We start from the raw sequence: 25,120 nt of genomic DNA, 5'->3' as shown, positions 1-25,120 counted from the left end.
CATTTTTATGACAGGTGAGCTAATAAATTTGTTAAGCACTGTACATACAGATGAACATCATTTTATTACTTTACTTACTCAATCTCAAGAGTATTCAAAGTGGTTCAGATCAGATGTGCTGTTGTGGAGGACGCACATTTATGAGTGTCTTAGTCGTTCATTACAGTTATTTAAAATTGTTTTTCAAGCTTTTTTATTTTGATTTATTTATTGTTTCACTGTTACATGAGTTGCGTAACACATCATCTGCTAACCATTAAAATCTCGGTGGGTAAATAAAAATGCCATCTAGCATTTTTGAGGGATGAAAAATAGTTGTAGGTGCTGCAATACTAACATGATGTAACTTTGCAATATGAGAAAGAATATACCAAAGTGGAACTGCAGTCAAATAATAATTAGAAAAAAATGAGAACTAACCAAGTAATGATCCCTAAGGGGGTGTTTTGTTTATGACATCAGAATTGTGGCTTTACATTGTAGATGATGTGGTTCTTTGTCATTATTCATGTATTGGAAGTTGGAACAGTTTGCAGCTGAGTATGAAGCGGTTGGTATGAGACTCAGCACCTCCAAGTCTGAGGCCATGGTTTTCTACCTGAAAATGGTGATCTGCCCCCCGAAGTACTGCCCCAAGCAAAGGAGATCACGTATCTCGGGTTCTTGTTCACGAGTGAGGGTAGAACGGAGCGTGAGATGGACAGGCAATGGACAGTTTTGTGCAGTGTCAGCAGTGATACAGGGGCTGCACCAGAGCGTTGTAGTGAAGAAGGAGCTGAGCTAGAAGGGGGAAGCTCTCAAGAGGGCTGTTTCCAGCCGGACAATACCCAGAATGAGGCGGGTCTCTTCTCTGAAATGCCCCTAATTTGAATACGAGCTGGATTTTGTCAGGACTTTTTTAGTCCCTGTAGAAGAGCAGGGTCTTTTTTCTCTCCTGAAACAGCCTGGTTACTGACTGGATAGATCACTAAGCGGGATGTGACGTAGTACTCTACACGACAACAACACACGCCATTTGTAAAAGCCGGCAAAGCAGTGTTCCCAACTTAACGACTTTGTGGCTGAATTTAGCAACTTTTCAGATCCCCTTAGGGACTATTTTTCACGAAAGTGACTGGAGACAAATCCAGCGACTCCTTCTTACTCTTCTTAACGAACCGCTAACGAGCCGGAGGCCAGCTCCTTAAGAAGAGCCGCCATTAGTGGCAGTTAGCTACAGTTAGCTCTGTAGCAGTACAGCGTGTATTTGCTGTTTCTACAGGAGGTGTTCACTTAGCGATCTCTGTTTGTTTACAACAAGCACTGGACGCTGTGCACAGTTAGTGATGCCGGTTAATTCACGATCACTATGTTTATGATCAGCGGAGACTCTGTGCATAATCAGCCATGCTGCTTTCAGCTGCTGACGTTGTGCACAGTTAGTGACGGTGAAAACCATACGTCACCTCCAGAGTCTCTAAATCCCTCTGGGAGCTAACTTGTAATGGAGACACGCAGAGTGAGAGGACTTTTGAGAGGGTGTGGCCTGAGATTTTTTCTGGTGGCCACTTTTCCTCCCTAGTCAAAACACGGCTAATATACCAGTCCATCTACTTTCTCACCCTCACTTATGTTATGAGTTTTGGGTCATGACCGAAATAATGAGATCAATCGACTGAAGGAGCAGAGTTCTGTGTAACAGATAACCCCTACTGTAGTGGTGAACACCTTGCAGCTGCAAACTATGAACTATGTTTTGGTGCTAAAATGGACATTTGTTTTACCATTTTCTTGGCTTGTTTTCCTGAAAGTGGTTAACTATCCCTTGAGAGTAATGACACTGTGCTGATTTCCCACCTATATCACTCAGACGATGTTTGCATGTTTTATTGCTCATAAAATTTGCATCAGACACGGCAAGATGGTCAAAAACATTTACTATAATTGCACCTTTCCATGATATGCAAACTGTGGGATATTAACCTGGTAGATGAATGGGTGATCCTCCATGCAAGAAGTTTTTAAGGAGTACATGCAGTTTATGTCTGTGTCTTACCTGCAATCTTGCCGTGGATTGGCCACATATCCTGGGAAGGCTCCTTCAGTGATATCACGGCACATTTTGCTGTCTCTGTCTGAAGGCAACAGGGTCCCGGCTCGAACCATCAGACCCAAACAGTGGTCAAATGTGTTTCTCTCTTCTGGACCATCCTCTGTGAAGAAACAGTGGCCCAGCGTGTCATAGCCCACCACATCCTTTACCTGGAACAGAGTAGACACTTTGAATCATGTGATCATTGGATGACAGTATGTCACATTAGTGCACAGCCTATATCCCAATTGTAAATGGAGAAATAATTGGCAACAAAGACTGCATTGGCTGGGAAAGTATTAACATTCTTTTTTTCACCACTTTCTATTTAATGAAGCACTACACTGTAAAAAAAAATGTCTGTAGATTTTACGGTGAAAAACTGCTAAACCACGACAGTAAAAGACCGTAAAATTATAAATGAGTTAATTTAGTTTCAGTAACAATGAAACAACGTAAATGTATACATCAGAAACAGTATTTTTTACAGTTTTGTTTTTTGAAATATACATTACTCCACTGTAAAATACACTGTAATATGAATTTAATGTAAATAATATACAAGCATCACCGTCATTTTTGCATTTATCCTTTAAAAAAATACTTTTTCTCACTGTTAAATGTACTAAACACCATATCTCTAACAGAAACATACTGTAATATTAAATGGTAAAATATTTAATTTATGTGGCATTTATAAAGTATTTTCTTGTCAATTATATGGCAAAACAGCGTTTCTTTTGGTGGATTTTTTTTTAAATTTATACAGTAAAAAATTGAATAAAATGGCAATCTTAAACATGAAATCAACAGTGCCAATATCTTTTTACCGTAATATTTTTTTTAAATCTACCGTATTTATTACAGTAAAGTTTTGGCAACCACAGCTGCCGTTTTTTTTTTACAGTGTACTTAATAAACGGGGAATCCTCTTTAGCTCCTTCATCCATGTTTAAAAGTTGAATCCTTGCCTAGCAACTGAGCACTGTGAGTGTCCTTATTGCATGTTGTGTATTATATTTTCAAGCAATAGTTTCACATTGGGTGCTTATTCACTTACTTTCCAAGACTGAGATGAGAAGATTATTTCCTTTCTCTACAGTGGTACCAATCTTTTCATCAAGCTCTCCAAAAGAAAGCAAAGATGCATGTTTCCCAAAATATCAGGGGGGGTTTTAAACTAGGTCCCAGAAAACGGAGAAACAGAATAATAAACTAAACTTTAATACATATTCTTAACTGACCAGCAGTCCACTGGAGCTGTGGATGGTTACACAGCGTGAGAAGGAGTGGTGGATGGATAGATCGCTGACAGAAGTAGGGGGGTCGTAGCCTCCCCTCTGGTCCACATCTCCATTCATATGGAAATGCACCGGGTAGTGTCCCATCGTCTGCTGGCCCATGTGCTGCAGCTCCACCCCAGATATATGAACTGCCTTGAAGCCCCGCTCCACCTAATAAGGACAGCAGATGTATTTCAGTCACTCCTGCAGGGTGATCAGGTTGTTCCACTACTTAAACAACATCCATAACTGTAATTTTTTTAAAAAGGAAATGGGGATTTAGAAATGCAATGATGGTGGAGTGTGAAGGCAAAAAGAGGGATACTGAAAGAGAAGGAGTTACATACAGAGGTGAAAGAGTAAGGTAAGGAAAGGAGGAAAGTGGGAAGAATGAGATACAAATGGCAGGAGAAGAAGGAAGGACAGGAGGGAGGAACATAAGAACTAAAAGGAAGAACTGGAGGATGATAGAGGGGAGGTCAGAAAAAAAGATGGGAAGGAGGGAAGATGGCAAAGATAGGGTGGAGGGAGGTTAGACAGGAAGAAAGGAAACAAGGAGAATGCAGAGAGGAAGGGAGCATGAAGAAAAAGAGGAATTAAGGAGAAAGGAGGGTAGGAGGAAGCATTAATGCGGGAGGAGTATCAGAAAGAAAGTGGAAATGGCCAAAAACACAGGAAATGGCATTTTCAACTCAAAATGGCAGACTTCCTGTACGTTTGAGGGTACGGGTTCTTGTTACATTTCGGTGCGTCTTGCCATGATACACGTACGTAGAAAATTTTGTGTCTGTATGACATTCCTGTGCGAGGGGCTTGATTTTCTTGACTTTCAAGGGGGCGCTGTTGAGTCATTTTGCCACAGCCATCCCCAGGACCACTAGAATATGTAAATTTCAGTGGAGATTTATGTGCATTCCAAATATGGTGAGTTTTTGAATATGATAAAGCCCCCAAAAAGGCTATTTTAATTCCGGAATAATAATAAACGGACCAATTACAATAGGGTCCTCGCACTTTCAGTGCTCGGTCCCTAATAAGAGGGAAGAATGCAAAAAATAGGATGGAGGTAGGTTAGACCACAGGTGAAGAAGTCAGATAGTAATATGAATGGACAAATATGACAAAGAAGTAAGAAATCAGCAAGGAAAAGACATATGGAAGAGAAAAGATGGAAAAATTGTGGTAGGAAGAATAAAATAGAGGGGCATAGAGAAGGGGGGAAAAGAGTAAAAAATGGAATAGAATAGGATGCAACAGTAAAGAGATGGGAAGATAGAATAGAGGACAGTGGATGAATAAGAAAAAGAAAGGAGATATTAAAGGTAATTAAAACAATAAGGGTGTGAATATTTGTGATGAAAAGCAAACCACTTCATCCTTCTGCACTGCAAAAAAGGTGTGTCTAAAACAAGATAAAAACACTAAATCTGAGGGAAATGATCTTGCTGCATGGACAGATAATTTCACTTGACAAGATTTCTTAAATTAAGATTATTAAATCTAGAAATAAGCATGTTGAACTCTTAAAATAACTTTAGATTTAGAAGTGTTAGATAATTTATCTTGTTTTAAGAGTTAATTTCTTATTTTAAGCGTTCAACATGCTTATTTCTAGATTTAACAATCTTAATTTGAAATCTTGTCAAGTGAAATTATCTGTCCATGCAGCAAGATCATTTCCCTCAGATTTAGTGTTTTTATCTTGTTTTAGACACACCTTTGTTGCAGTGTGGTGAAATGTGGAGCGCAATCATTATCGGTGATGTTCATTGTTATTTCAGTTAAAGATGACAGCAGTTGAAAAACAAAGGCTGCTCATCTCAGTTTGTTACTGCTATAAGCGGAGATACGAGGTTTTCACACGACATAAATAGCACAACTGTCAAGTGGGGTGTATGCTCTGAGGCGTTCATTTTGAAGGGCTTCACTGAAATCTCACTTAGGCTTTCCTTTCTGTGTGGTGCTTGTACATGGTGCACACACACCCATGCTTGGGAAATGTGTGACACGAGCCTGTGATGGAAATTTATAATAGGATACCGTAGCTTGCCCTGGGGAGAGAGAGGCATGAAGGCAGCAGGAATAAAACCACAGCCTCTCTCTCATTCTTTCTCTTTCTGCCCTTCCTATCTGCCAGTGTCTCTCTTCAATGTATTTTCTTTGCCTGTTGACAGGTTGTCAGTCTGATATATACAGTAACGTACTCTAATTCTACTTTTCATTGTATATCATTACATTTTCATTGGTCAAATGTCAAAATAGGTGATTGAGTGAATGGGCTCATCAATCCTCTCTTCTTCAGCCAGTCTGTTAGTGTGGCTTTAGGGATGGGAATGTGAGGTGTGGAATAAATCTTTTTTTGAAGAAGAAGAAAATTTAACTCAGGTGTAATTTGAAGAAAATAAAATTAGATATGGTGTGCATCCATACAAGCATGCAATGTAATGTGTTTTTCATGTTCCTCTGTGCATCCCAGCATGATCACAATGTGCCGCTGGTGATGCAGAATCATACCTGCTAATATTCCTATTTCTCCCATAATTCAAGGCCATCTCCTGGTACCCTCCTGTTTAGTTGTCCAAGGAAACTTTCGTAATTTGCATTGCCCTCAAACTTTATTAGGAATAATCATCATATGTGTATCTCTACATTTTCCATGTTTGTCTGATGTAACCCAAGCTGCCAGATCATCTTTGAAACACAATCTACAAACTACAACCCATCATCTGTTGTGATCGAACCGCATTCTGAGTCAACTTTCCCAGGGTGCCTTGCATTTACGACACCTACAGACCAACCTCGTTGGTCAAGGGACCTTTGATACCGCAGGTGGTCCACTGGTATCTCTTTTGTAATGTAGCTCTCTATACTCAATAGATGTGTACTTTTATTTGCTTTACTTGTTAAGAATAAATACCTTTTTGATTACAAATGCTGTGTATCTAATGTTGTACATTGTGAACGATATGCTAGCCTCTTCTGTGACAAGAATTTGCGATTCCTTCAACCACTACTGAATATTAATATGGCAATTCGGTTATAATTATATTCATAATTAATAAACAGTGTTCCAAATTGATAGTTTAGTAACTTTATGAGACTGATTTAGGTGAATTGGCTACATTTTTCTCTGTTTTACAGAGTGGTGCCCTAACGAGCTATGACTTAGAGCTATTCAAGTCATATCATTTCTTATCATTAATAATTATTTATGATAATTAATAATTTTTCTTATAGCCATCTAACCACACTTTTGAACTGTGAGATCAACACAAGTGTTGCTCAGGTTCATCCCTACATATTTGATATCCTTATGGGAGGGATAGCATTTATGACAACGCCCTTTTATTAACATATTTGACGCCCTGTGCAGGGTATCATTTATTCATAAAAGAGGCATCCTTAATTCCCAACACATCACTGCAACCTGGCAACACACAACATAATTCAAGGAGCACAGCTGCTCTCTGTGCAGGCAGACTCAACTTAGCTATTAACTTGGCTGTTGTCAAAATAGCAGGCAGGGCAACGTTCTGCATTAATAAAACACATTTAAAAGGAGTTGGAGTGAGCAGTTTCCATTTATATCTGCTAGTCACCAGGATTGTGACTTTTGCTAAGCTGGAGCGGAACTAAACTAGAGGCACCATTAGCGATGGCGCACATTTCCCATCATGCTTCGTGCTGGACTAAGCAATTTATTAAGGCTGCTGTTTTATGTGTGAAAGATGCAAATGTTACGTTAGTTTTTTGTCCGTGTTGACCTTTGATCAGAAGTTGATTTGGGAACTATCATTTTGGTGCTTTACTTAGGTTGCTGTTACTTTTCTTGCAGTAGAGGCCATTCTGCTTATGCTCTTATTGAACCACACAGTAAGAATAAATTCCTTGAACCTGAGCCAACATATCAGTTGTTAACAGCACAAGTAAGCAGAGGAGCAGTAGAGGGGCCAGCAATATCCAACCCTAGCCAGTACATGGGGGCAAAATCAAATGCAAATACAGAGAAGTCTGCTACCTTTCACAAAAGAAGAGAAAACACAGCGCTGTTAAATGTAGGCAGAACAGCTGGCAAAAATATCACTGACTGTGTGAATGCCAAAGCAATAGGCACGCATATCCACACAAAATGTGCTGTACAGCTGGAGCATGTAAAGTATGCAGAAGAGTTTGATACTCAAAATATCACTGTGCAGTAAAACAGTTGAACATATGGAAGTATTATCTAATGTGCAGATTGTCTTCCTTCTTAAAATAACACTGCCCCATCTAGGACAGGAGCAACTCTCACTATTTCAAATTACGTTTGTGTATTTCATGAAATGAATGTGTTGCTTGGACAAAATCTTATGTTATGTATAACAATTTAAGCCTTAATGTTGCCTACTTTAACCTCCTATACATAAGACAAATATAAGGTTTTAGTGCATCAATCAGCTCTGTTGTAGGGTAATATTAGACGAGAATCAGTACCATTATTCATTTTCCAAGAGCATTAGTTGATCAGTTTCCGGTACTTTTGTCTACGTTGACCTCTCATCTTGAACTTAAATAATGATCTATGCCAGTAACAAGTGAACCACCATCGTAAAACAGCAAATCTGAAGTTACATCGCTTAATGCAAATCTGCTTTGTAGTGTGTGTGTGTGTGTGTGTGTGTGTGTGCGTGCGTGCGTGCGTGCGTGCGTGCGTGCGTGCGTGCGTGCGTGCGTGCGTGCGTGCGTGCGTGTGCACTTCCCAAACTTAATACTGGCAACCTGTACAGACTGGTCAGAGTTGATCCAAATTGTTGCATATGCTGTCGCTAAACACATGTAGCTTTCAAAATAAGAGCATGTGTTAACAAAATTCACCACAGAATTTACAAGAAGACTGTCAAACTGAAATGATACTTTACATAAATTATACAAGAAGCCTTGCTCTCCTTTACATTAATTCCCTCCATGTTTACAATCCAGTAGGCAAACTTTAAAAAAATATATGCAGTGATTAAGATCAGTGTATATGATGGAATAGTGGCATTAGATTGTGCGAGAGGGCACCGAATTTGGGTTTTTACGGCAAAAACTTTCTCTGGCCATGTCCAAATGTTACCCATGTCCATCCATCACTGAAGCTAACCAGCAGAGCTACAGAACCCTTCGCAGTATCTTTTCCATGACCCCTACCTAGAAACCCTGACTGATAATCCACTTGACCCCAGCACCTATCCATGTGGCTTAATTGAATTATTTCAGGCTGTGCCAGGTCTGGCTCCAGTTTTCCTCCAGATTAACTGCTCAGTGCTTCTCAGAGGTTATATGATGACCTCTGCTGAACACTGTGAGTTACCTGGTTGTCCGCCCTGTATATGACAACAGTGTACCTTCAAATGCCCCCCGAAAGTGTCAAAGTTGAAGAATTGGCAGGCCTCGTTTCCATAGCAGCTGGGCTCCATCTCACCACGGAGAAGAATGTTCCGGCTCAGCAGGCCCACCTCTGCCCTCATGTCCACCCCATCCACGTCCTCACCCATGTGGATAAACTGGGCCCTACCTGCACTCACACACACACACACACACACACACAAACACACACAGACCATATCTTAGCTTAAAGACTCAACATTTAAACATAACAACAATATAGAGACAGCTGTTGGCTCTGCACTCATCTGATGACAGTGACAGTGATGACATAATGGTGAAGCTTAGTCATAGTTTGAACCACCACTTCTCTCTTTTTTAGAGGAGAATGGGCAGGAAGCAGCAATTATAATTATGGTGTGTTAGAATGTCTTCTTATTCGGACTGTGATTTGATTAAAAGATTCAATTGAGATTAATCACATGATTTTTTTTACAGTCCGTAGTCCATAAAAGCAAATGAATCACCCATTCTTTTCTATATATTTTCAAAATTTACCTTAAAGTGGTGATGTTTCAGGTATTTATTACTTAATCTACTTACTAATATTACTCTCAACATGGGAGATGTATATGTTTGCTACTAACTTGCTACTAAAGCTAATCTTTTTGTGTAAATTATAACTACATTTATTATTACAACTAACCCTAACCCTAACTATCCCAAGCAGCACTGCAACCATTTGGTATTTTCCTGAGCGTTTTGTCTTTGCCCACCTGGGTGATATATTGTTGTAGAGAAAAGTCATTTTAACTAAATCAGTCTGATAAAGTTTCTAAACTATCAATTTGGATTCTTCTTCTTCTTCTTCTTCTTCTTGCAGGGGCTGCATGGTGGTGTAGTGGTTAACACTCTTGCCTCACAGCAAGAGGTTCCTCCGGCTTCCTCCCACAGTCCAAAAACATCCACTTAGGTTTAATTGGTGACTCTAAATTGTCCGTAAGAGTGAATGAGAGTGTGATTGTGAATGTGTCAGCCCTGTGATAGTCTGGAGACCTGTCCAGGGTGGACCTCACCCCTCGGCCAATGTCAGCTGGGATCGCCTCCAGCCCCCCTGCGACCCATGTGCAAATATGCAGGTTTAAGATAATGACTGAATTAATAACTAATAATAATTAACTTTATAATTAGAACAAAATTACCAAAATAATATTTATAAATGGTTTAAGAAATTTTGAGTTGTTTTCAGGAAGAGGTTGGCATCACTCATTCATGTTCAACATTCAATGGACAGCATATATATTCCAAAAACCATTTATTCATAAATGTCTAGATTATTATCATGTAAGTGTGTGTGTGTGTGTGTGTGTGTGTGTGTGTGTGTGTGTGTGTGTATGTGTGTGTGTGTGTGTGTGTGTGTATTGACTTTTTAAAAGATATTTATGGGTACTTTTTTTTTTGTCTTTAGTTTATTTGTTCAGTACACATTTCAGCGTGATAAATTGCAGCCTCTTAGTTGTGGTGTGATTCACTCTGATTTATTACAAATAAACCAAGAGTTGTAAACATGAAGTTAAACAGATCTTTGATTGGACAGTTTTGGGATGTCATCCTGCATAATCAGCGCTACATGGAGCTAGGACGGAAAATCATATTACCATCATGCTTCAATTTGATGTTTTATATTTATGTTCTCTGCTGTCTGAGATCTACCATATATTATGAATAATGACAAACAGGTAGAGAAACAGATGTGTGTTGTGAAGCAATATAATGTAATATAATAAATGACAAAGTACACAGAGTAAAACACATTTTTAACAGTTTTAACAGCCTCCATCCAACCCACACTCTATGAAAGCTACAGGATTTTGCATTTTGCATAGTAAAGCCCCTTGGAAATCAAATTATGCCATAGGAAACTATAGTGAGGCTGAGGAGAACAAAGACCCAAAGAAAGGCTGGGACAAGAAGGACAAGGGCAGCATATTAAGACATAAGTGGAAGAATGGTGCAGGAACAAGACTAATGATTACAACTCTTTTCCAAGTGTCCACCACTCCTACACATTCACATCCTGAACAACACAAATGTGCTGATTAAGAAAAACAAAGTGATGCCAGGAAAAAAAATGAAATCAAAGAAATCTGAGACAGACGATAACACACCCACATGCTTCTCCCTTTCTATCCTCCTGCACCCTCCACCAGCACAACCAGGACACAAAAGGAAAAAATGATACTAGCAAGTTTAAAACATCAACAGCCCAGGCCAAAAAGACAATTGTCAGGTCCTCACTTTCTAATGTTTACTATAGTGTCTGTAAGTCGATCAGTTTTTCTTACATTTAAAGAGGAGGCTTCAGCTCTTGTCAATACAGCCTCTTCTCGACAAGATGCCATGCATGGTTGGAACCAGTGTATTCCTGGAGACCTTCTAGTATCAATGTATTTTCTATAGCCTTAAGTTGAGCCCACTACAGCCACTGAAAGGGAAATCAAATGGCATAATATCTGTCTGACCCGCTGACAGAACACAAATATGTGAAATAAATGAGATGGTAACATTACTAAGTGGTCACTTTATAGTCAGAATCCAATGCTTGTGATGCATAATCAATTGCTTTTCATCTGTTTGTTTCCAGCTCATTTTGTTGCAGTAATCAATGTGCCTTCTTTCAGGATCTTTGTGTAATAAAATTCTCGCCATTCAATTGCCTAAAATTGCAATTCTTGCAAATCTCCAAAATCTAAGAACTATATAGTCTATATATCTAATAATATATTTTCTATAGCCTTAAGTTGAGCCCACTACAGCCACTGAAAGGGAAATCAAATGGCATAATATCTGTCTGACCCGCTGACAGAACACAAATATGTGAAATAAATGAGATGGTAACATTACTAAGTGGGCACTTTATAGTCAGAATACAATGCTTGTGATGCATAATCAATTGCTTTTCATCTGTTTGTTTACAGCTCATTTTGTTGCAGTGATCCATTTTGCCTTCTGATCTTTGTGTGATAAAATCCTCGCCATTCAAATGCCTAAAATTGCAATTATTGCAAATCTCCAAAATCTAAGAACGTATGGATTTTTCTATGGTGTTCCTCAAGGTCATGGTGTCTTGATGTAATTTTGGAGGGATTTTTAACATTTTTTTTCTCATCAATACTCGGTCTAAAATTGTTCCTTTGTACCACAACTGTGTAACAAATAGCCTGGAAATCAGTGGAATCTACCAAGCTCATGATTTATTTCCACTGGCAGATTTATCTGATCACTCTCACATTCACTCCATATTGGCAAATTTGCACATTTGCAAATTTGGTCATGGCCAATTTTTTGTTTTGTTATTTATTTTTGGAGGGATGATCAGTTCTCAGTGTATGCTTTCCAGACCTAAATCTCACGGTGAAACTAATGCAGCCTGGCTTTGCAAAAAGCGAGGTAAATGTCAGGATAGAAATAGAATAATTCTAAATCCTTCCCCACTGCTTCGGGCCATTAATCCACTCCACACCATTTATTTTCGACACTCATCATTATTTATGCCATTTAGAACTGTCAAAAGTTCAACATGTAAAACTCAGGCACAAGTTATTAGACTCAAACTGATAAATAGCCCGGGGCTATCTGTCTCTGTGTCATCACCCAGCTCTCAACTGCCAGCAACAAAAACAACACATGCTCCATGTTTGTGTGTAACCTCAGGGGCTGGTAAATAGACTTGATTATCGCTGCTTGTTAAAAAATGGTGCTGCAAAGTGGCACGTGGGCAGGAATTAATAAAACGGATTACACTTAAAATGAGATTGACAGGAGCTCTGAGGAGCTGCCTGGGGCTCATAAAAATGGATGGCCAAACAGCCAGTGACGTCAGAGAGCCAAGGAAAAACAGAGAGCAGCTCAAGCAGAGATTTGAAGATAAATCCTGGACTCCACAGGCAGAAGAAATGCAAACTTGACTTTTTTTTTGGTGTGTGAAGCGGTGAACGGGAGCGACAGCTATGAGAGGACACGTCATATCATGTTATTGATGATTTTTAGCCACTGAGGGTTTTTCTAAGACACAAAGACAAAGATCATTTCAATCACACATGATAACAGCGAGGACTGACAAGGCTGACCTTAAGAACTCTGCTGAATGTGTGTGTGATACAGGAAAAGAACAAAAATAAATGCCTGTGTTTGTGTTCATACTAGCATGCGTGTCAGTGTTTGTATATGCATGTCAGCATGAATGGTCTCAGTTAGGAACACACAGTCCTCCAGGATGCAGGCTGAGACTTTCCCTTGGCCAAGAGTCAGAGCAAACACCTTCCACTGACTCCCATACACTGCTCTAGGCTGTCTCAATCTGGCCTCGATCAGTGTTTATGTGTGCACGCGCACACACACATCCCTCTGTAGACTCAGCTTTAATTCTCATGGAAAGGTTCCTAGCAATAAAGATGGTTTCAGTGTGTGATTTTAATCTGTTTGGGCAGATATCCTAAATACCATAGTTAAGCAGGAATTTCATTCCAAATAACCATAGGCTGCATCTAAAATGAGAAACATAATCACTCTCTGTATTCAATAAATAAAGATCATCTAATCCTGAAAAAATGTCAGCAAAGAGAGCGATAAGGTCAGTTGTTATTGCAAAGCCACGTTACATTCCTGAAGATTTCAATGGTTGAATTGAAACAGCAAGTGCATTTTAAAAATCCATTTAAAATGTGTGTCCCATATCGCAAGAAATAAAGCATGCATCTACTGAATATGATACAGAAGACACATATGCTATGTGTCCACATTTAGACTATGGTACACAGAAGTCACAGTGCAGTTTAGGAGTCATGGTTTAGTTTGAATTCAGTACTGTGGAAAAAAGCAACTGCATAAGGATGATTGTCTTTTAAATTATTTTGAACAGATGGTAGTAGTTGCTTCTTAATAGAAAGCTACTGCTTAAATATTTTATCTATTATCTGTGTTTTGGTCTGCACATTAGTAGTTTGTGTATTCATGCTGAACGTCATGGTACAGGAGTCTTGGTTCAGTGCACACGAATGCAAGCTGACTACATGGTATGTACCGTAGATTGATGCACATAATTCAGATCCAAAGTATACAAGCGCAACTTCCACCCTGGAACTTAAAAACATGTGCTGTTAACTTCATGCGCGGATGTCAGCATAACAAGTAGATTGGGATGTGATTCAGTCACACTATGGTGAGTACAAATTTAATACCAGAATGTGTTATAATAGTTTTGGATTTAATGAGTTTTTAGAGTGAGTTTGTTAGTTTTAATTAGTTTTTATCTTTTGGAAAATGCTTAGTTTTTGTTTAGTTTTTATTAGTCTAAACTTAGTTTTAGTTTTTTTGTAATGGGGTATTTGTTGGGTGCCAGATTCAAAAAAGTCACAATAAATGTTGCCTTTATTTCCTTTTTCTTATCCATCTTAGCCCCAATAAGTTTATTAAGTCATAAAACCAGATAGATTAAATAGATTTCATATCGACCAAAAAGGTTTACGTATGAACAAAGTTGACAAAGACGAAAACGAAGGACATTTTCACTATAATTTTAGTTAGTTTCAGTTAGTTTTGTAACGTCAAAATACAGTTTCAGTTAGTTATCGTTTTTTTTTTAAACTCCTGTTTTTATTATTATTTCGATGCTTCCAACGGGCCACAAACCAATGGGTGACGTCACGGTGACTACGTCCATTATTCATATACAGTCTATGGTCACTATAGAAATCAAATCATAATAACATATATTCCATCAAGGTGCAGAACCTTAAATCCTTACTGGCCAAACCATTTATCTATCAGTGCCCAATCAGTTTCTGACTGTAGGAAGCAACAATGCACAACATTCATTTCTTTCCAGCCCTGTATGGTAACACACTGTAAGTCACTGGTTCTCTTACCTTGGACTTTAATCTGGTTGGGTGTGCAGGTAGGGCAGGGCATCAGGGTGAACTCTTCAGCCTGGTGCATGGAATAGTCAGTACTGGCCACCACCACCCGATCCCCAGACCTCCAGCCCACTGGTTTGTCGGCCAGCTCCAGGACGCTGCTGTTGGACAACATGTCGATGGAAATGGAGGCCTGCGGACGAACTACATGGGGATACAGTTCACAGAATGTTCACAACCCCGGCAGAGCACCCACAGAGAATGTGCTTGACTTCCTGCTGAGAATATGGACACAACTCTCACTCGCAGTTATAAAAGCACCAGATGGTTTATAGTAACAGCCCCAGCACCCCATGTTTCTCCTCCCCAGCAAGATGCAAGGAGCGTGGTCATAAGCCTTCTCCACAAACCACATGAACTGCATGGGAAAAATTCCAATGAACCCGCCGGTGTCTTTGTGAGGCTAAAGGGCTGACAGGCTTAGACAATGTTTCTCTCCAATCTGACGGTCAACCATCTGGAGTTTTCTTTCCAACAGTGTGATACACCTATTGAGATGCTCATACATGCATTTATCTCATCTCGGATTGATATCTGTAACTCACTTTTCTCCTCACTAAGTATGTCCGCTGTTGGCCGCCTTCAGTAAATTCAGAATGCCGCCGCAAGATTACTCAGTGCTTCAAAGAAACGCTCCCACATCAGCCCTGTCCTGAAGTCTCTTCACTGGCTCCTGTTGCATACAGGATTCAGTTTAAAATAGGGCCGGGACTTTAACGCGTTAATTAAGATTAATTAATTACACAAAAATTAACGCGTTAAAAAATGTACGCATTTTAATCGCACTTATTTTTGCACCGTGGAACGTTTCTCACTGGATGAGTTTCAGGCGGACCGATTATACTGGAGCACCAACTAGCTTGATGAGTTCAGACAACAACAAACCACAGTGAACATGAAGGAAGAAGCTGATGAGAGCGCTTTGGTTGGCCCCGTGGATGATGGGACATTTTGTTACAAAAAAACAACGGTCTGTTCCACGTACCCATCTGAATAAACGTGGTGATCCATCATGTGAATATGTGACACCCAAACTCTGGAACTCTCTGCCTCTCCCCCTACGGTCTGCTATTTCTGTGGACTCTTTTAAAAATCACCTTAAGACCAGATATCTTTTTAGACAGGCATTTGGATGGCCACGATGCATTGTACATATTATTTTATAATTTTTTTTTTTCATTGTGTTTTAATTATGTTTTAATTGTGTTTTGACTGTGTTTTAATTGTCTTCTGTTCCCCTATCTTATTTCTTTCGTTTTATCTTCTGTTAAGCACTTTGTGAATTTATCTGTGAAAAGTGCTATATAAATAAACTTTACTTACTTATTTACATACTTACTATAATTGGTATCATCAGTCAGTGTAATCTATAACAATTAAGCAAATATACTTTTATTTATTTTTTTAAACATTAAACGCATAAACTTTTATTGATCATTACTCATTCTCAATGTTGTTGTGTGTTTTTATGTGAGCTTAAAGGAGAAATGGTAGAAATGAGTTTGATATCTTGATGCAGAATATTAAGACATGCACAAACACGGAATTTGTGAGAAGATGCCTTCTGTGTTTGTTACCAAAGGAATATTATATTACAGACTAATATTTTTTCACATTTGTTTTGCTGAAAGTCATTCTTCAACTGCCTTAATGTTGTCTAGACTCATGTAGGCACATGCAGGAGAAAATGCAAGCACACAAAGCTGACAGATTACAGTTGATCCTCTCAGTTTCTCCTCTCTTTCCCAATGCTGCCCACGGTATCAACAGTGACCAACATGTTGCCTCAAATTCCAGCTTGTTTGAACAATAATTAAATGAATAAATGTTTGGTATCACTTTATATTAGGGAACAGATATTCAACATTAATTAGTTGCTTATTAGCATGCAAATAAGTAACATATTGTCTCTTAATTAGTCATTATTAAGTAGTTATTAATGCCTTATTCTGCATGGCCTTATTATACAACCAGTAAGACATTAACTAAGAGTTTTCCCTCAATAACCTCAGAATTATTGCTAATTAGTAGTAAGTAAGGAAGTTGTTGTATATGAGTTATGATCTTAATATACTTTACTTTGTATGGACTTTATAAGTCTCAACATAGCGGTGAAGGAAACCATGGAAACGGCAAATAGCCACCTTCTCCAGACCTTTGACGTGACTGGTGGCTCCTTTTGGATGATTGTAATATCAATCATTACTCTACAAAGTGGCTCACTTTGCACCAAAGTTAGGTAATGTCTTACTGGTTGTATAATAAGGCCATGCAGAATAAGGCATAAATAACTACTTAATAATTAAGAGCCAAAATGTTCCTTTTTTGCATGCTAATAACCAACTAATTAATGTTGAATATGTGTTCCCTGATATAAAGCGTTACCAAATGTTTGTTTTTTTATTTACTCCGTATGTTAAATAATAGTGCACTCATTGAAATACTTGCAAATTCCAAATTTCAACCCTAGAAAATATTGGAGGATATTACTTACTGCCAGAATGTGTAAAAAAAAAAAAAAACATACGGACCAGAGGGAGGAGGGTAATATTTTGAAAAAGAAAGTTTATGAGATTAAAGTGGTGAATCTGCGAAAAAAAAGTTGCTTTTTTTCCACTTTTTTCTTGTAAATCTGCAACTTTTTTCGTGCAGATTTGCCACTTTAAATCTCCTAAATCTGCAACTTTTTTTCTTGTCCATTTGCCACTTTAATCTAGTAAATTTGCAACTTTTTTCTCGAAACATTATTTTATTTATTACTCATTTATTACTCATTTTAGATACCCGCTGATGTTACCAAATATAGTTCTTCCCCTGATAAAGGGTTACAGTGTTGACATTTCATCTAAATTGAATGCAATTGTTTCATGAAAATGTGATTTAACATTTTGTACGTTGTAATTCGTCCATTTTCATTAGTAATCCAGTTGTGTAAGAATGTGTTAACTAGAATAAATCCTGGCCTTAAATCACAATTCCCTTATTTTTCCTCAAATTAGCAGGTGAGTATAGTTGTGTGTGCATGTAGGGTAACTGGAGAGTTATGCAAATTGATTGTACCCAGTGCCATCATGTCAAACAATCATAGCAACACTCCCTAAAGCTCTCCGCATAACACACAGACAAGTAACAAGCCCGGACAGAGGTCTGTGATGTCTCAGTATGGTTGGAGCAGTGCCAGTGCATTCTGAGCAGGCTGTGTGGCAGTGTTTTCCTCATGTGGGCTCCATGCATGCCAAGCATAGCAGCCTACACATAACAGTGTTTGTAAGTGTATATGTACAAAAAAGAATCAGTATAAGCTTTTATCTATGCCAATGTTCTACGTGTGAAAGTTGTTTTAAGAGCATCACATTCTCCTAAAAAGCATAGGAAAAAAAATCATGCACTGCAAAAAAGGTGTGTGTAAAAACAAGATAAAACAGTAAATCTGAGGGAAATGATCTTGCTGCATGGACAGATAATTTCACTTGACAAGATTTCTTAAATTAAGATTATCAACCCTCTGGAGTCCATCTATTTATTGAAAATACACGTTTTAATAACTTTATTTATATATGATATGTAGACAAGCTAAGAAAGCCAGTTGAAAGTGCAATCATTGGAGATTTCACAGTGCGACATTTATGTTTCTAGACCATTTTAATATGTGAATTTTCTTTTTACAATGAAAACTATTACTTATATGCAAATAGACTGTTTTGCAGTTTTATTATTATTTTTTCCATTGTTTTTGTGTGTATAAATGGTTAAAAAAAAAGGTACATTTCCATAGACACCTGCTTCTTTTGTTTGTATTTTGGGTTCCTGGCAGCTTTATACTTTGCCAATTAAAATAAAATGACAAATCTGACTGATAGCCAAGTTTGTGTCGAGAAAAAGGTGCCATACATGTGATGTAAGGACAGACTGAAAGATGCTTAACAGAGACAGAAATTAATGCATAGGAAGTTGACAAATTTGAACCAAAATCTCCTGGACTTCAGAGGTTTAAATCTAGAAATAAGCATGTTGTGCGCTTAAAATAAGAAATTAACTCTTAAAACAAGATAAATTAAAGCTGCCAGCAGCGATGAACTGGCCCGAGCAGAGTGACCTGACGATTCTTTGTTTCTTACCAAGATAAAAAAAACCTTTAGATTTAGAAGTGTTAGATAATTTATCTTGTTTTGAGAGTTATTTGATATTTTAAGCGTTCAACATGCTATTTCTAATTTAAGAAATCTTGTCAAGTGAAATTATCTGTCCATGTAGCAAGATCATTTCCCTCAGATTTAGTGTTTTTATCTGGTTTTTAGACTCCCCTTTGCAGGGTGCAGATACTCATACACACAGACAATGACAGTAAGTGATGAATGTACCTAGTTTTCCACAGAGGAAGCGAACCCTGTAGTTGTGACAGAGGCCATGAGCCTGGTCCTTGTTGAGGCAGACAAAGCCGTAGTCCTTGTCATACTTGTGGATCACGTCTCCAGTTTGGTTGGCTAGTATGCCATCATGGGTTGCAGCCTGGACAAGGGAAAGATGACGACAAAAATGAATGCTATGAGGGTGCTTTTTCCAAAAATCCCAAAGCATCACTGTCACATTTTGTGACACCTCAATTACACTGTAGGTGACAGTGTTCTTCAAGATTAAACAAACATTTCAAAAGTAGCTTGTCTACAGCTTGAGAGGAAGAGAGGGAGAGATGTCTGGCTACTTGGTTTCAGGACAGCGTATGTGTTTTTGCATGAGACATCTGGTATTTGTCTAGCGCCTGGCTTATTTTGCTGGCAAACAGAGGGAAGATTGAGGGTTAGGGCTCTACCAGTCTGGATTGCATGGATCCTTTTTTGTCACATTGTAACACAAAGATTAGTTAATTTCACATAGTTGGCACAGCATTCACATTTGTTAATTATTTCCATCTTTTGGACCTTTAATAATAGTTTAAAGCTAATGCTTTAAAACGTCCCATAGGATAAGTGCAGTACACTGGCTTATTAAACATGGACATTTACAAATGTCAGATAGCCTAGTGGCAATACCTGCACCCCTGTACAGAAATGACTGTGACTGATTTTTTTTTACCCTTTAAATAGTGTATTTTCTTGGCCTTTGATTAGGATTGAAGGAATTTTGACCTTCAGTGGTACCATTGCATGACTAAGTAAAACAACAAGGAAGTGCAAAAGTTCCCCCTCGGCATGCGAATGAAAACCAAAATCCAAAACATATTAGAACGACACAACAAAAACCACTTGGCTGCTAAAAATAGAGATCCCGTAAAGGCAGATTAGATAAATAAAACTGCAAACGGAGGAAAACAGACTCAGTGGAAAACTGATGACACACACACACAGCTGAAAAACAAGAAAGGACATGGCAGTTCTTACTAAATGTTTCTGAAAATTGATTGCAGCTTCACATTGCATCGTTTAAAAAATAGTTTGATGCCAACAACACATTTTGAATAATTTCTAATTTCATTTAATTGAGAAAGCAAGGAAACAAGAAAACACACAGGACAGGTTGTAAAGGAGGTGAGAAGTAAATACAATGGAGCAAATTATTATTATTAAGTTATACTGCTGCACAGCAGCCATAAAAAGAGGCAGCTGAGGCCTGTTTTTATGGTAATGTTATGCGTGTTGGAGGTGGTGTGGGCAGACCTGGCATAACTGCTTATCTTCATGGAAGGCAGCTGCTGCTTTATGCTGCCAGGCTGGATCCACATCCACTGGCTGCTGCCATGTCCTGTCCCAGCAGCACAGTAATAGCTGGTTGGCTCAATGCTGATGATCAGCAGACTGGATGGACAGACTACCCCCAACAGAACAAGACACAGGAGCAGCTGGAGCCGCCGTCCTTGTGGCACCTCTTTGGTACACCGCTAATCCAACATTATTGTTGCTATGTGTAGATGTCAGTATAAAGTTACAATTCTCAAGCTTTTCAAGAATCAACTCCATTTTTGGTATGAATTATGGTCTAAAAAATGTGTCGTTGGCTTTTAACACCACGTAGAGTGTTGATTTTATGTTGATTTTATGATTTTTTGTTTTTATTGTATTCATGCATATTTTATTTTGTGCGGGCAGTACATTTTACATTTTATTTTATTTATTTTTATCCCATTTTTAATTTATTTTATCTTATTGCATCTTACTGTTCTATTGTTTACTACATCTCTTTGGATTGTGTTATGTATTTATTGTTTGTGCAGCACTTTGGAAACCTTGTGTTTGCTAAAATTGTGCTATATAAATAAAGTGGATTGGATTGGATTGGATTGGATTGCAGTATACTGCCCTAAAAAGCAAAAAGGCAGTAACTACGCAGAGTGCAGAACTGAAAAAAATTACTTTAAAGTTATCCTGTCATCCAGCCTAAGTAGTAGGTAGGTTATTTACATTTACATTTACATTTAGTCATTTAGCAGACGCTTTTATCCAAAGCGACTTACAGGAAGAGTAAAAGCAAACAATCAAGGTATAGTGCAATAAGAGCTATTAGTGCATCAATAAGTGCTAGTGACAATTCTTTGAGTACATTTACACGTTATTGGACATGTGGCTGTTTTGTTACTTTATATTAGCTTATTCTTTGTACATATCAATCCTCATATTTAATTTTATATTTTACCCCTATTTTGCAGTTACTGTATTCTTGCTTTGTATTACTTACCAAAAGCGTGGCACCATACCAAGGAAAAAGGCAGTAGATTCTCCAAAAACTATTTTGCTACAACTTGGGCTCTGGGTGTGTTAGATGCACCGTATTTGAAATAATTGGGACTGTTTGTTTTCCTGAACATGGATAAACCAAACCCAAACTAATATGACCATTTTAGGTCAATATTTTCCACCCGGGAGTTGTTCTGGTGCTGAAACGGCTGCTTAAAATGGGGACAATTTATTTTGAATAGGACCACATTATTATGTACGAGTATTAGATTATTGTGTGTCTGGGGGTGTTTCTGTATCTGTAATGTAGTATCTGCTATACCTACAAATCACATTTCTGTTAAAGCACTGCAAAACAACTTTTCTTTGAAGCAATATGGGCAAGTTAAACTCCAATTCAACAGAGCAAAACAAAATAATTTTTCGTGAGGATGCTGCAAAATCAGCTGTGTGTGTTCACCATGGAAACAGTAACTTCACTGCGCAGCAACACGGTTATTTTTTTGTTGGGTAAAACATAACAAGAATACAGTAATGGATGTTACTGTACTCTTGCTTTGTTTCACTAGGTAGGCAGTGACTGTAAAAAACGACTGCCATTTTTCTCTAAAATGACACACATCTGAGATAAGATGTTTTGTCACATAACAAAAGATGCCTTGAATGTCATGAAAATGATAATAACTCATTTTTGACCAAAAAAAAAGAAAGCGGCATTCCATCCCTTATACATATTTAGCCAGGATTAGACAGTTATGTGTATATAAACATACTCATTGACCGAGATCAAGTTAGATCAAGCAGGGTAGGACAATAAACAAGCAACAGTGTTCCTTTTAATGTGGCCGTGTGAACAGTGCTGGGACATATAAGCCTACTGAAAACTAATGTTTAAAAAGACAGAAAGCCAAATATTGTGCCATAGAAATATTGCATTAACACAATATTGTTTCTACTAATAATCATCAATGGGTTTTTCGTGTTGCTTCAGAAGTATATGATACAGCAGTGGTTCACAACCTTTTTCCTGAGGGACCCACATTTTTACCATTGTAATCTTTGGCGACCCCCCCATTGTCCATTGCTTCTATGAAGCTGAACTCAATGTACCTTTCATGGTACCCTCTCTTTTTCTTTTTGAGATATTCAGCATTTTCGTCTCCCTGAAGCTCCACAATTTTTCTATTAGCTCTGTGTTTCTGTTGTTAGGTGAGGTTACCGCTAGGTGAGGTACCGCTAGGTGAGGTTACCACTAGGTGAGGTTACCTGTGTCTACTGCAGGAGGGATGTTACACACATCCTTATTCCCGCGATATAGCCTTTATTTTCACATTTTTCTATAGTGTTTTTTATTTATTTAAATAAATGAATAGTTTAATGTAGCCCTTATTTAGTTGTTTTTGTCCCACTAATGAATTAAATGCTGACTCATCTATATTTAACACATTAGATTTATTACGTCCCTTAAAATCAAGAGGGCTTCGCGACCCCCCATGGATCTTTGGCGCCCCCCTTGGGGGGTCAGGCCCCCCTTGTTGGGAATCACTGTGATACAGGGCAGGAATTTCACGAGGGCCAGGAGGGCCATGGCAGCAATTAAAAATGACACAGTATAGGATAACAAAGATTTTATAATACGAGATCTCCCGACTGTGAAAAATGGTATGTGAGGTGTTTATTCTCATTTAGCTCTCAAAATGCACAAGATTGATGCATTTTACTTTACAAGGAGATGTTTCTTTACCTGCTTGACTGTTTCAACTGAGACACCAATCTTCCTCAGGAGCGTCATTACTAGTCCTTAAATTAAATTCATTATTGGTAAGACTTAAAATCGTTGTTTTATTTTATGGCCTTGGTGCCCTGGCTTTTGGCCTTTGCCCTCAAAAAATTGCCAACACAAATGGCCAAGTGGCCTCGCCCCTAAAATGACAAAATTCCAGGCCTGATATGATAAAGACCTGGTTGCCAGCATCAGCAGCTCTCATCTCTGTAGCTAAGTGACAGCACAATAAGGTGTATGTGACTACGCACATATAGTCATACATATATGTGTGTTTCAAAAAGTAAGGAGATATTTACCTGGATATCAAGTGGACTGCTGCAAAGTCTGTCTGGGTAGGCCTTGTGCAGGTCAGACACTTTCTCCCAGTCTCCTGATCCCCTTTCATCATCTCTTTCAAACCATTCCGTCCATTCTGCCTCTATAAAACACACACACACACACATACACACAAACTCCCAGTTTAGTGGTCAGACAGCCAAGTGGTAGATATTAGACTGATCTACGTCAAGGCTTTGACTTGAAGTCCATTTCGACTGGCAAAGAGCATTTGTAGCAGAATAATTGAAGGGCTCTCTCCTCCCATTATATTCTCTGTCTGGCTGCCACAGCAGGGGATGTGCATTTGGCTGTGGGGTTGAATTTAAATCTAAAGCTTGCCACACACAGATTTGCACACACACACACACACACACACACACACACACACACACACACACACACACACACAGCCTTTTCCACTGTGTATATGTCTGTGTATGTGCACGTGTTCATATCTGCATGCTGCAGTCTGGAAGTTTCATTAAAATTGCTGCTATCTAATGGGAGATGAGAACCATCTAATTGGAATCAGCTTTGACAAGTGGTAAAGGAGGGGTCAATACCAGCATACCGGACGACTGGGTATAAGGCAGACGTATTGATAAGGAAATAATTTGGTTATGGATTGAGATGATGAAACAATGAGTTTTCTTTGCCTGTGTCTGCATGTGTGTGTATAGTTTTTGAGATCCTGCAGTCGAAATACAACCTCTAAGATAGAATTTTACTTGGAGAGGGACCTCTTTGCAAACAATGATGATCAAAAAATTGTGACTCAATCCTATTTTGTCCGATATATTAATGTGTTTGAGGCACAGTGTGTTACTTCTGTGCATAAAAAGCAGGCACCAAAGAAATGGAAGTCTGGCCCTGACAGTTAAAACCAAAGACTGAATATAAATAATGGATGTCTGTAACGCCCCCGAATGTAACAATACTCACAAACATAATAAACCACAAACGTAATGAAAATCTGCAGCTTTCAATGCAATAATCTCACAAACGTAATACATTTTCCACAAACGTAATAGCCGCTGCCTACTACAAACGTAACACGTGATTTCCCACAAATGTAATAATGCAAAGAATAATGGTTGTTGGGGTTGTTGTTGTTTGTTTGTTTGCCTATACACATACTACTAATACTGACCGAGGGTGCAAAATCCAGCTGCTGGCTTTATTTCAATAATAGGCTAATGTGACTCGTATAGTTTTCACATCCAAAAAGTTAAATTATCTTGTAGTGTGTGTGTATAGACAAACAAACAAACAACCACAACAACTATTATTCTATTACAATATTGAAAGTTGAATATTTTCACTTCCCCACAATCATAATTCCCTGCAAACCTAATAGTTATTACATATCTGGGAAATTGTATGTTACGTTTGTAGTAGGCAGCAGCTATTACGTTTGTGGAAAATGTATTACGTTTGTGGTTTTATTGCATTAAAAGCTGCCGATTTTTATTACGTTTGTGGTTTATTACATTTGTGGGCATTATTACATTCGCGGGCATTACAGACGTAGTCACTGTGACATCACCCACTGGATCGTGGACTGCTACTTAAAGCATAAATTTTGGCTTTACGGCTGTCACCATCTTGCTTTAAATCCGTCGCTATGGTAGTTTTTTTAAACCAGGAGAGACCATATTTGGTATGGGGAGGAG

The 25,120-nt window shown here is 38.4% G+C and overlaps 1 protein-coding gene across 2 annotated transcripts in view; it reads right to left on the bottom strand.

Annotated features, from left to right (window-relative positions):
* The window catches only part of cemip (cell migration inducing hyaluronidase 1), a 194,252-nt gene that overhangs the window by 56,100 nt on the left and 113,032 nt on the right, over nucleotides 1-25,120 (bottom strand). For both annotated transcript variants that reach the window (XM_059355769.1, XM_059355759.1), the window contains 6 exons: nucleotides 23,426-23,547; nucleotides 19,037-19,184; nucleotides 14,628-14,819; nucleotides 8,721-8,890; nucleotides 3,316-3,525; nucleotides 2,036-2,241 (listed from right to left, as the gene is read on the bottom strand). In XM_059355769.1, coding sequence (XP_059211752.1) covers nucleotides 2,036-2,241; nucleotides 3,316-3,525; nucleotides 8,721-8,890; nucleotides 14,628-14,819; nucleotides 19,037-19,184; nucleotides 23,426-23,547 — 1,048 coding nt within the window. The remainder of the gene's footprint in view (nucleotides 1-2,035; nucleotides 2,242-3,315; nucleotides 3,526-8,720; nucleotides 8,891-14,627; nucleotides 14,820-19,036; nucleotides 19,185-23,425; nucleotides 23,548-25,120) is intronic.

The sequence above is a fragment of the Centropristis striata genome, chromosome 2 (genome assembly GCF_030273125.1).
Source record: "Centropristis striata isolate RG_2023a ecotype Rhode Island chromosome 2, C.striata_1.0, whole genome shotgun sequence".
In the NCBI taxonomy this organism is placed as follows: domain Eukaryota; kingdom Metazoa; phylum Chordata; class Actinopteri; order Perciformes; family Serranidae; genus Centropristis; species Centropristis striata.
This window is presented reverse-complemented; position numbering and strand designations above follow the sequence as displayed.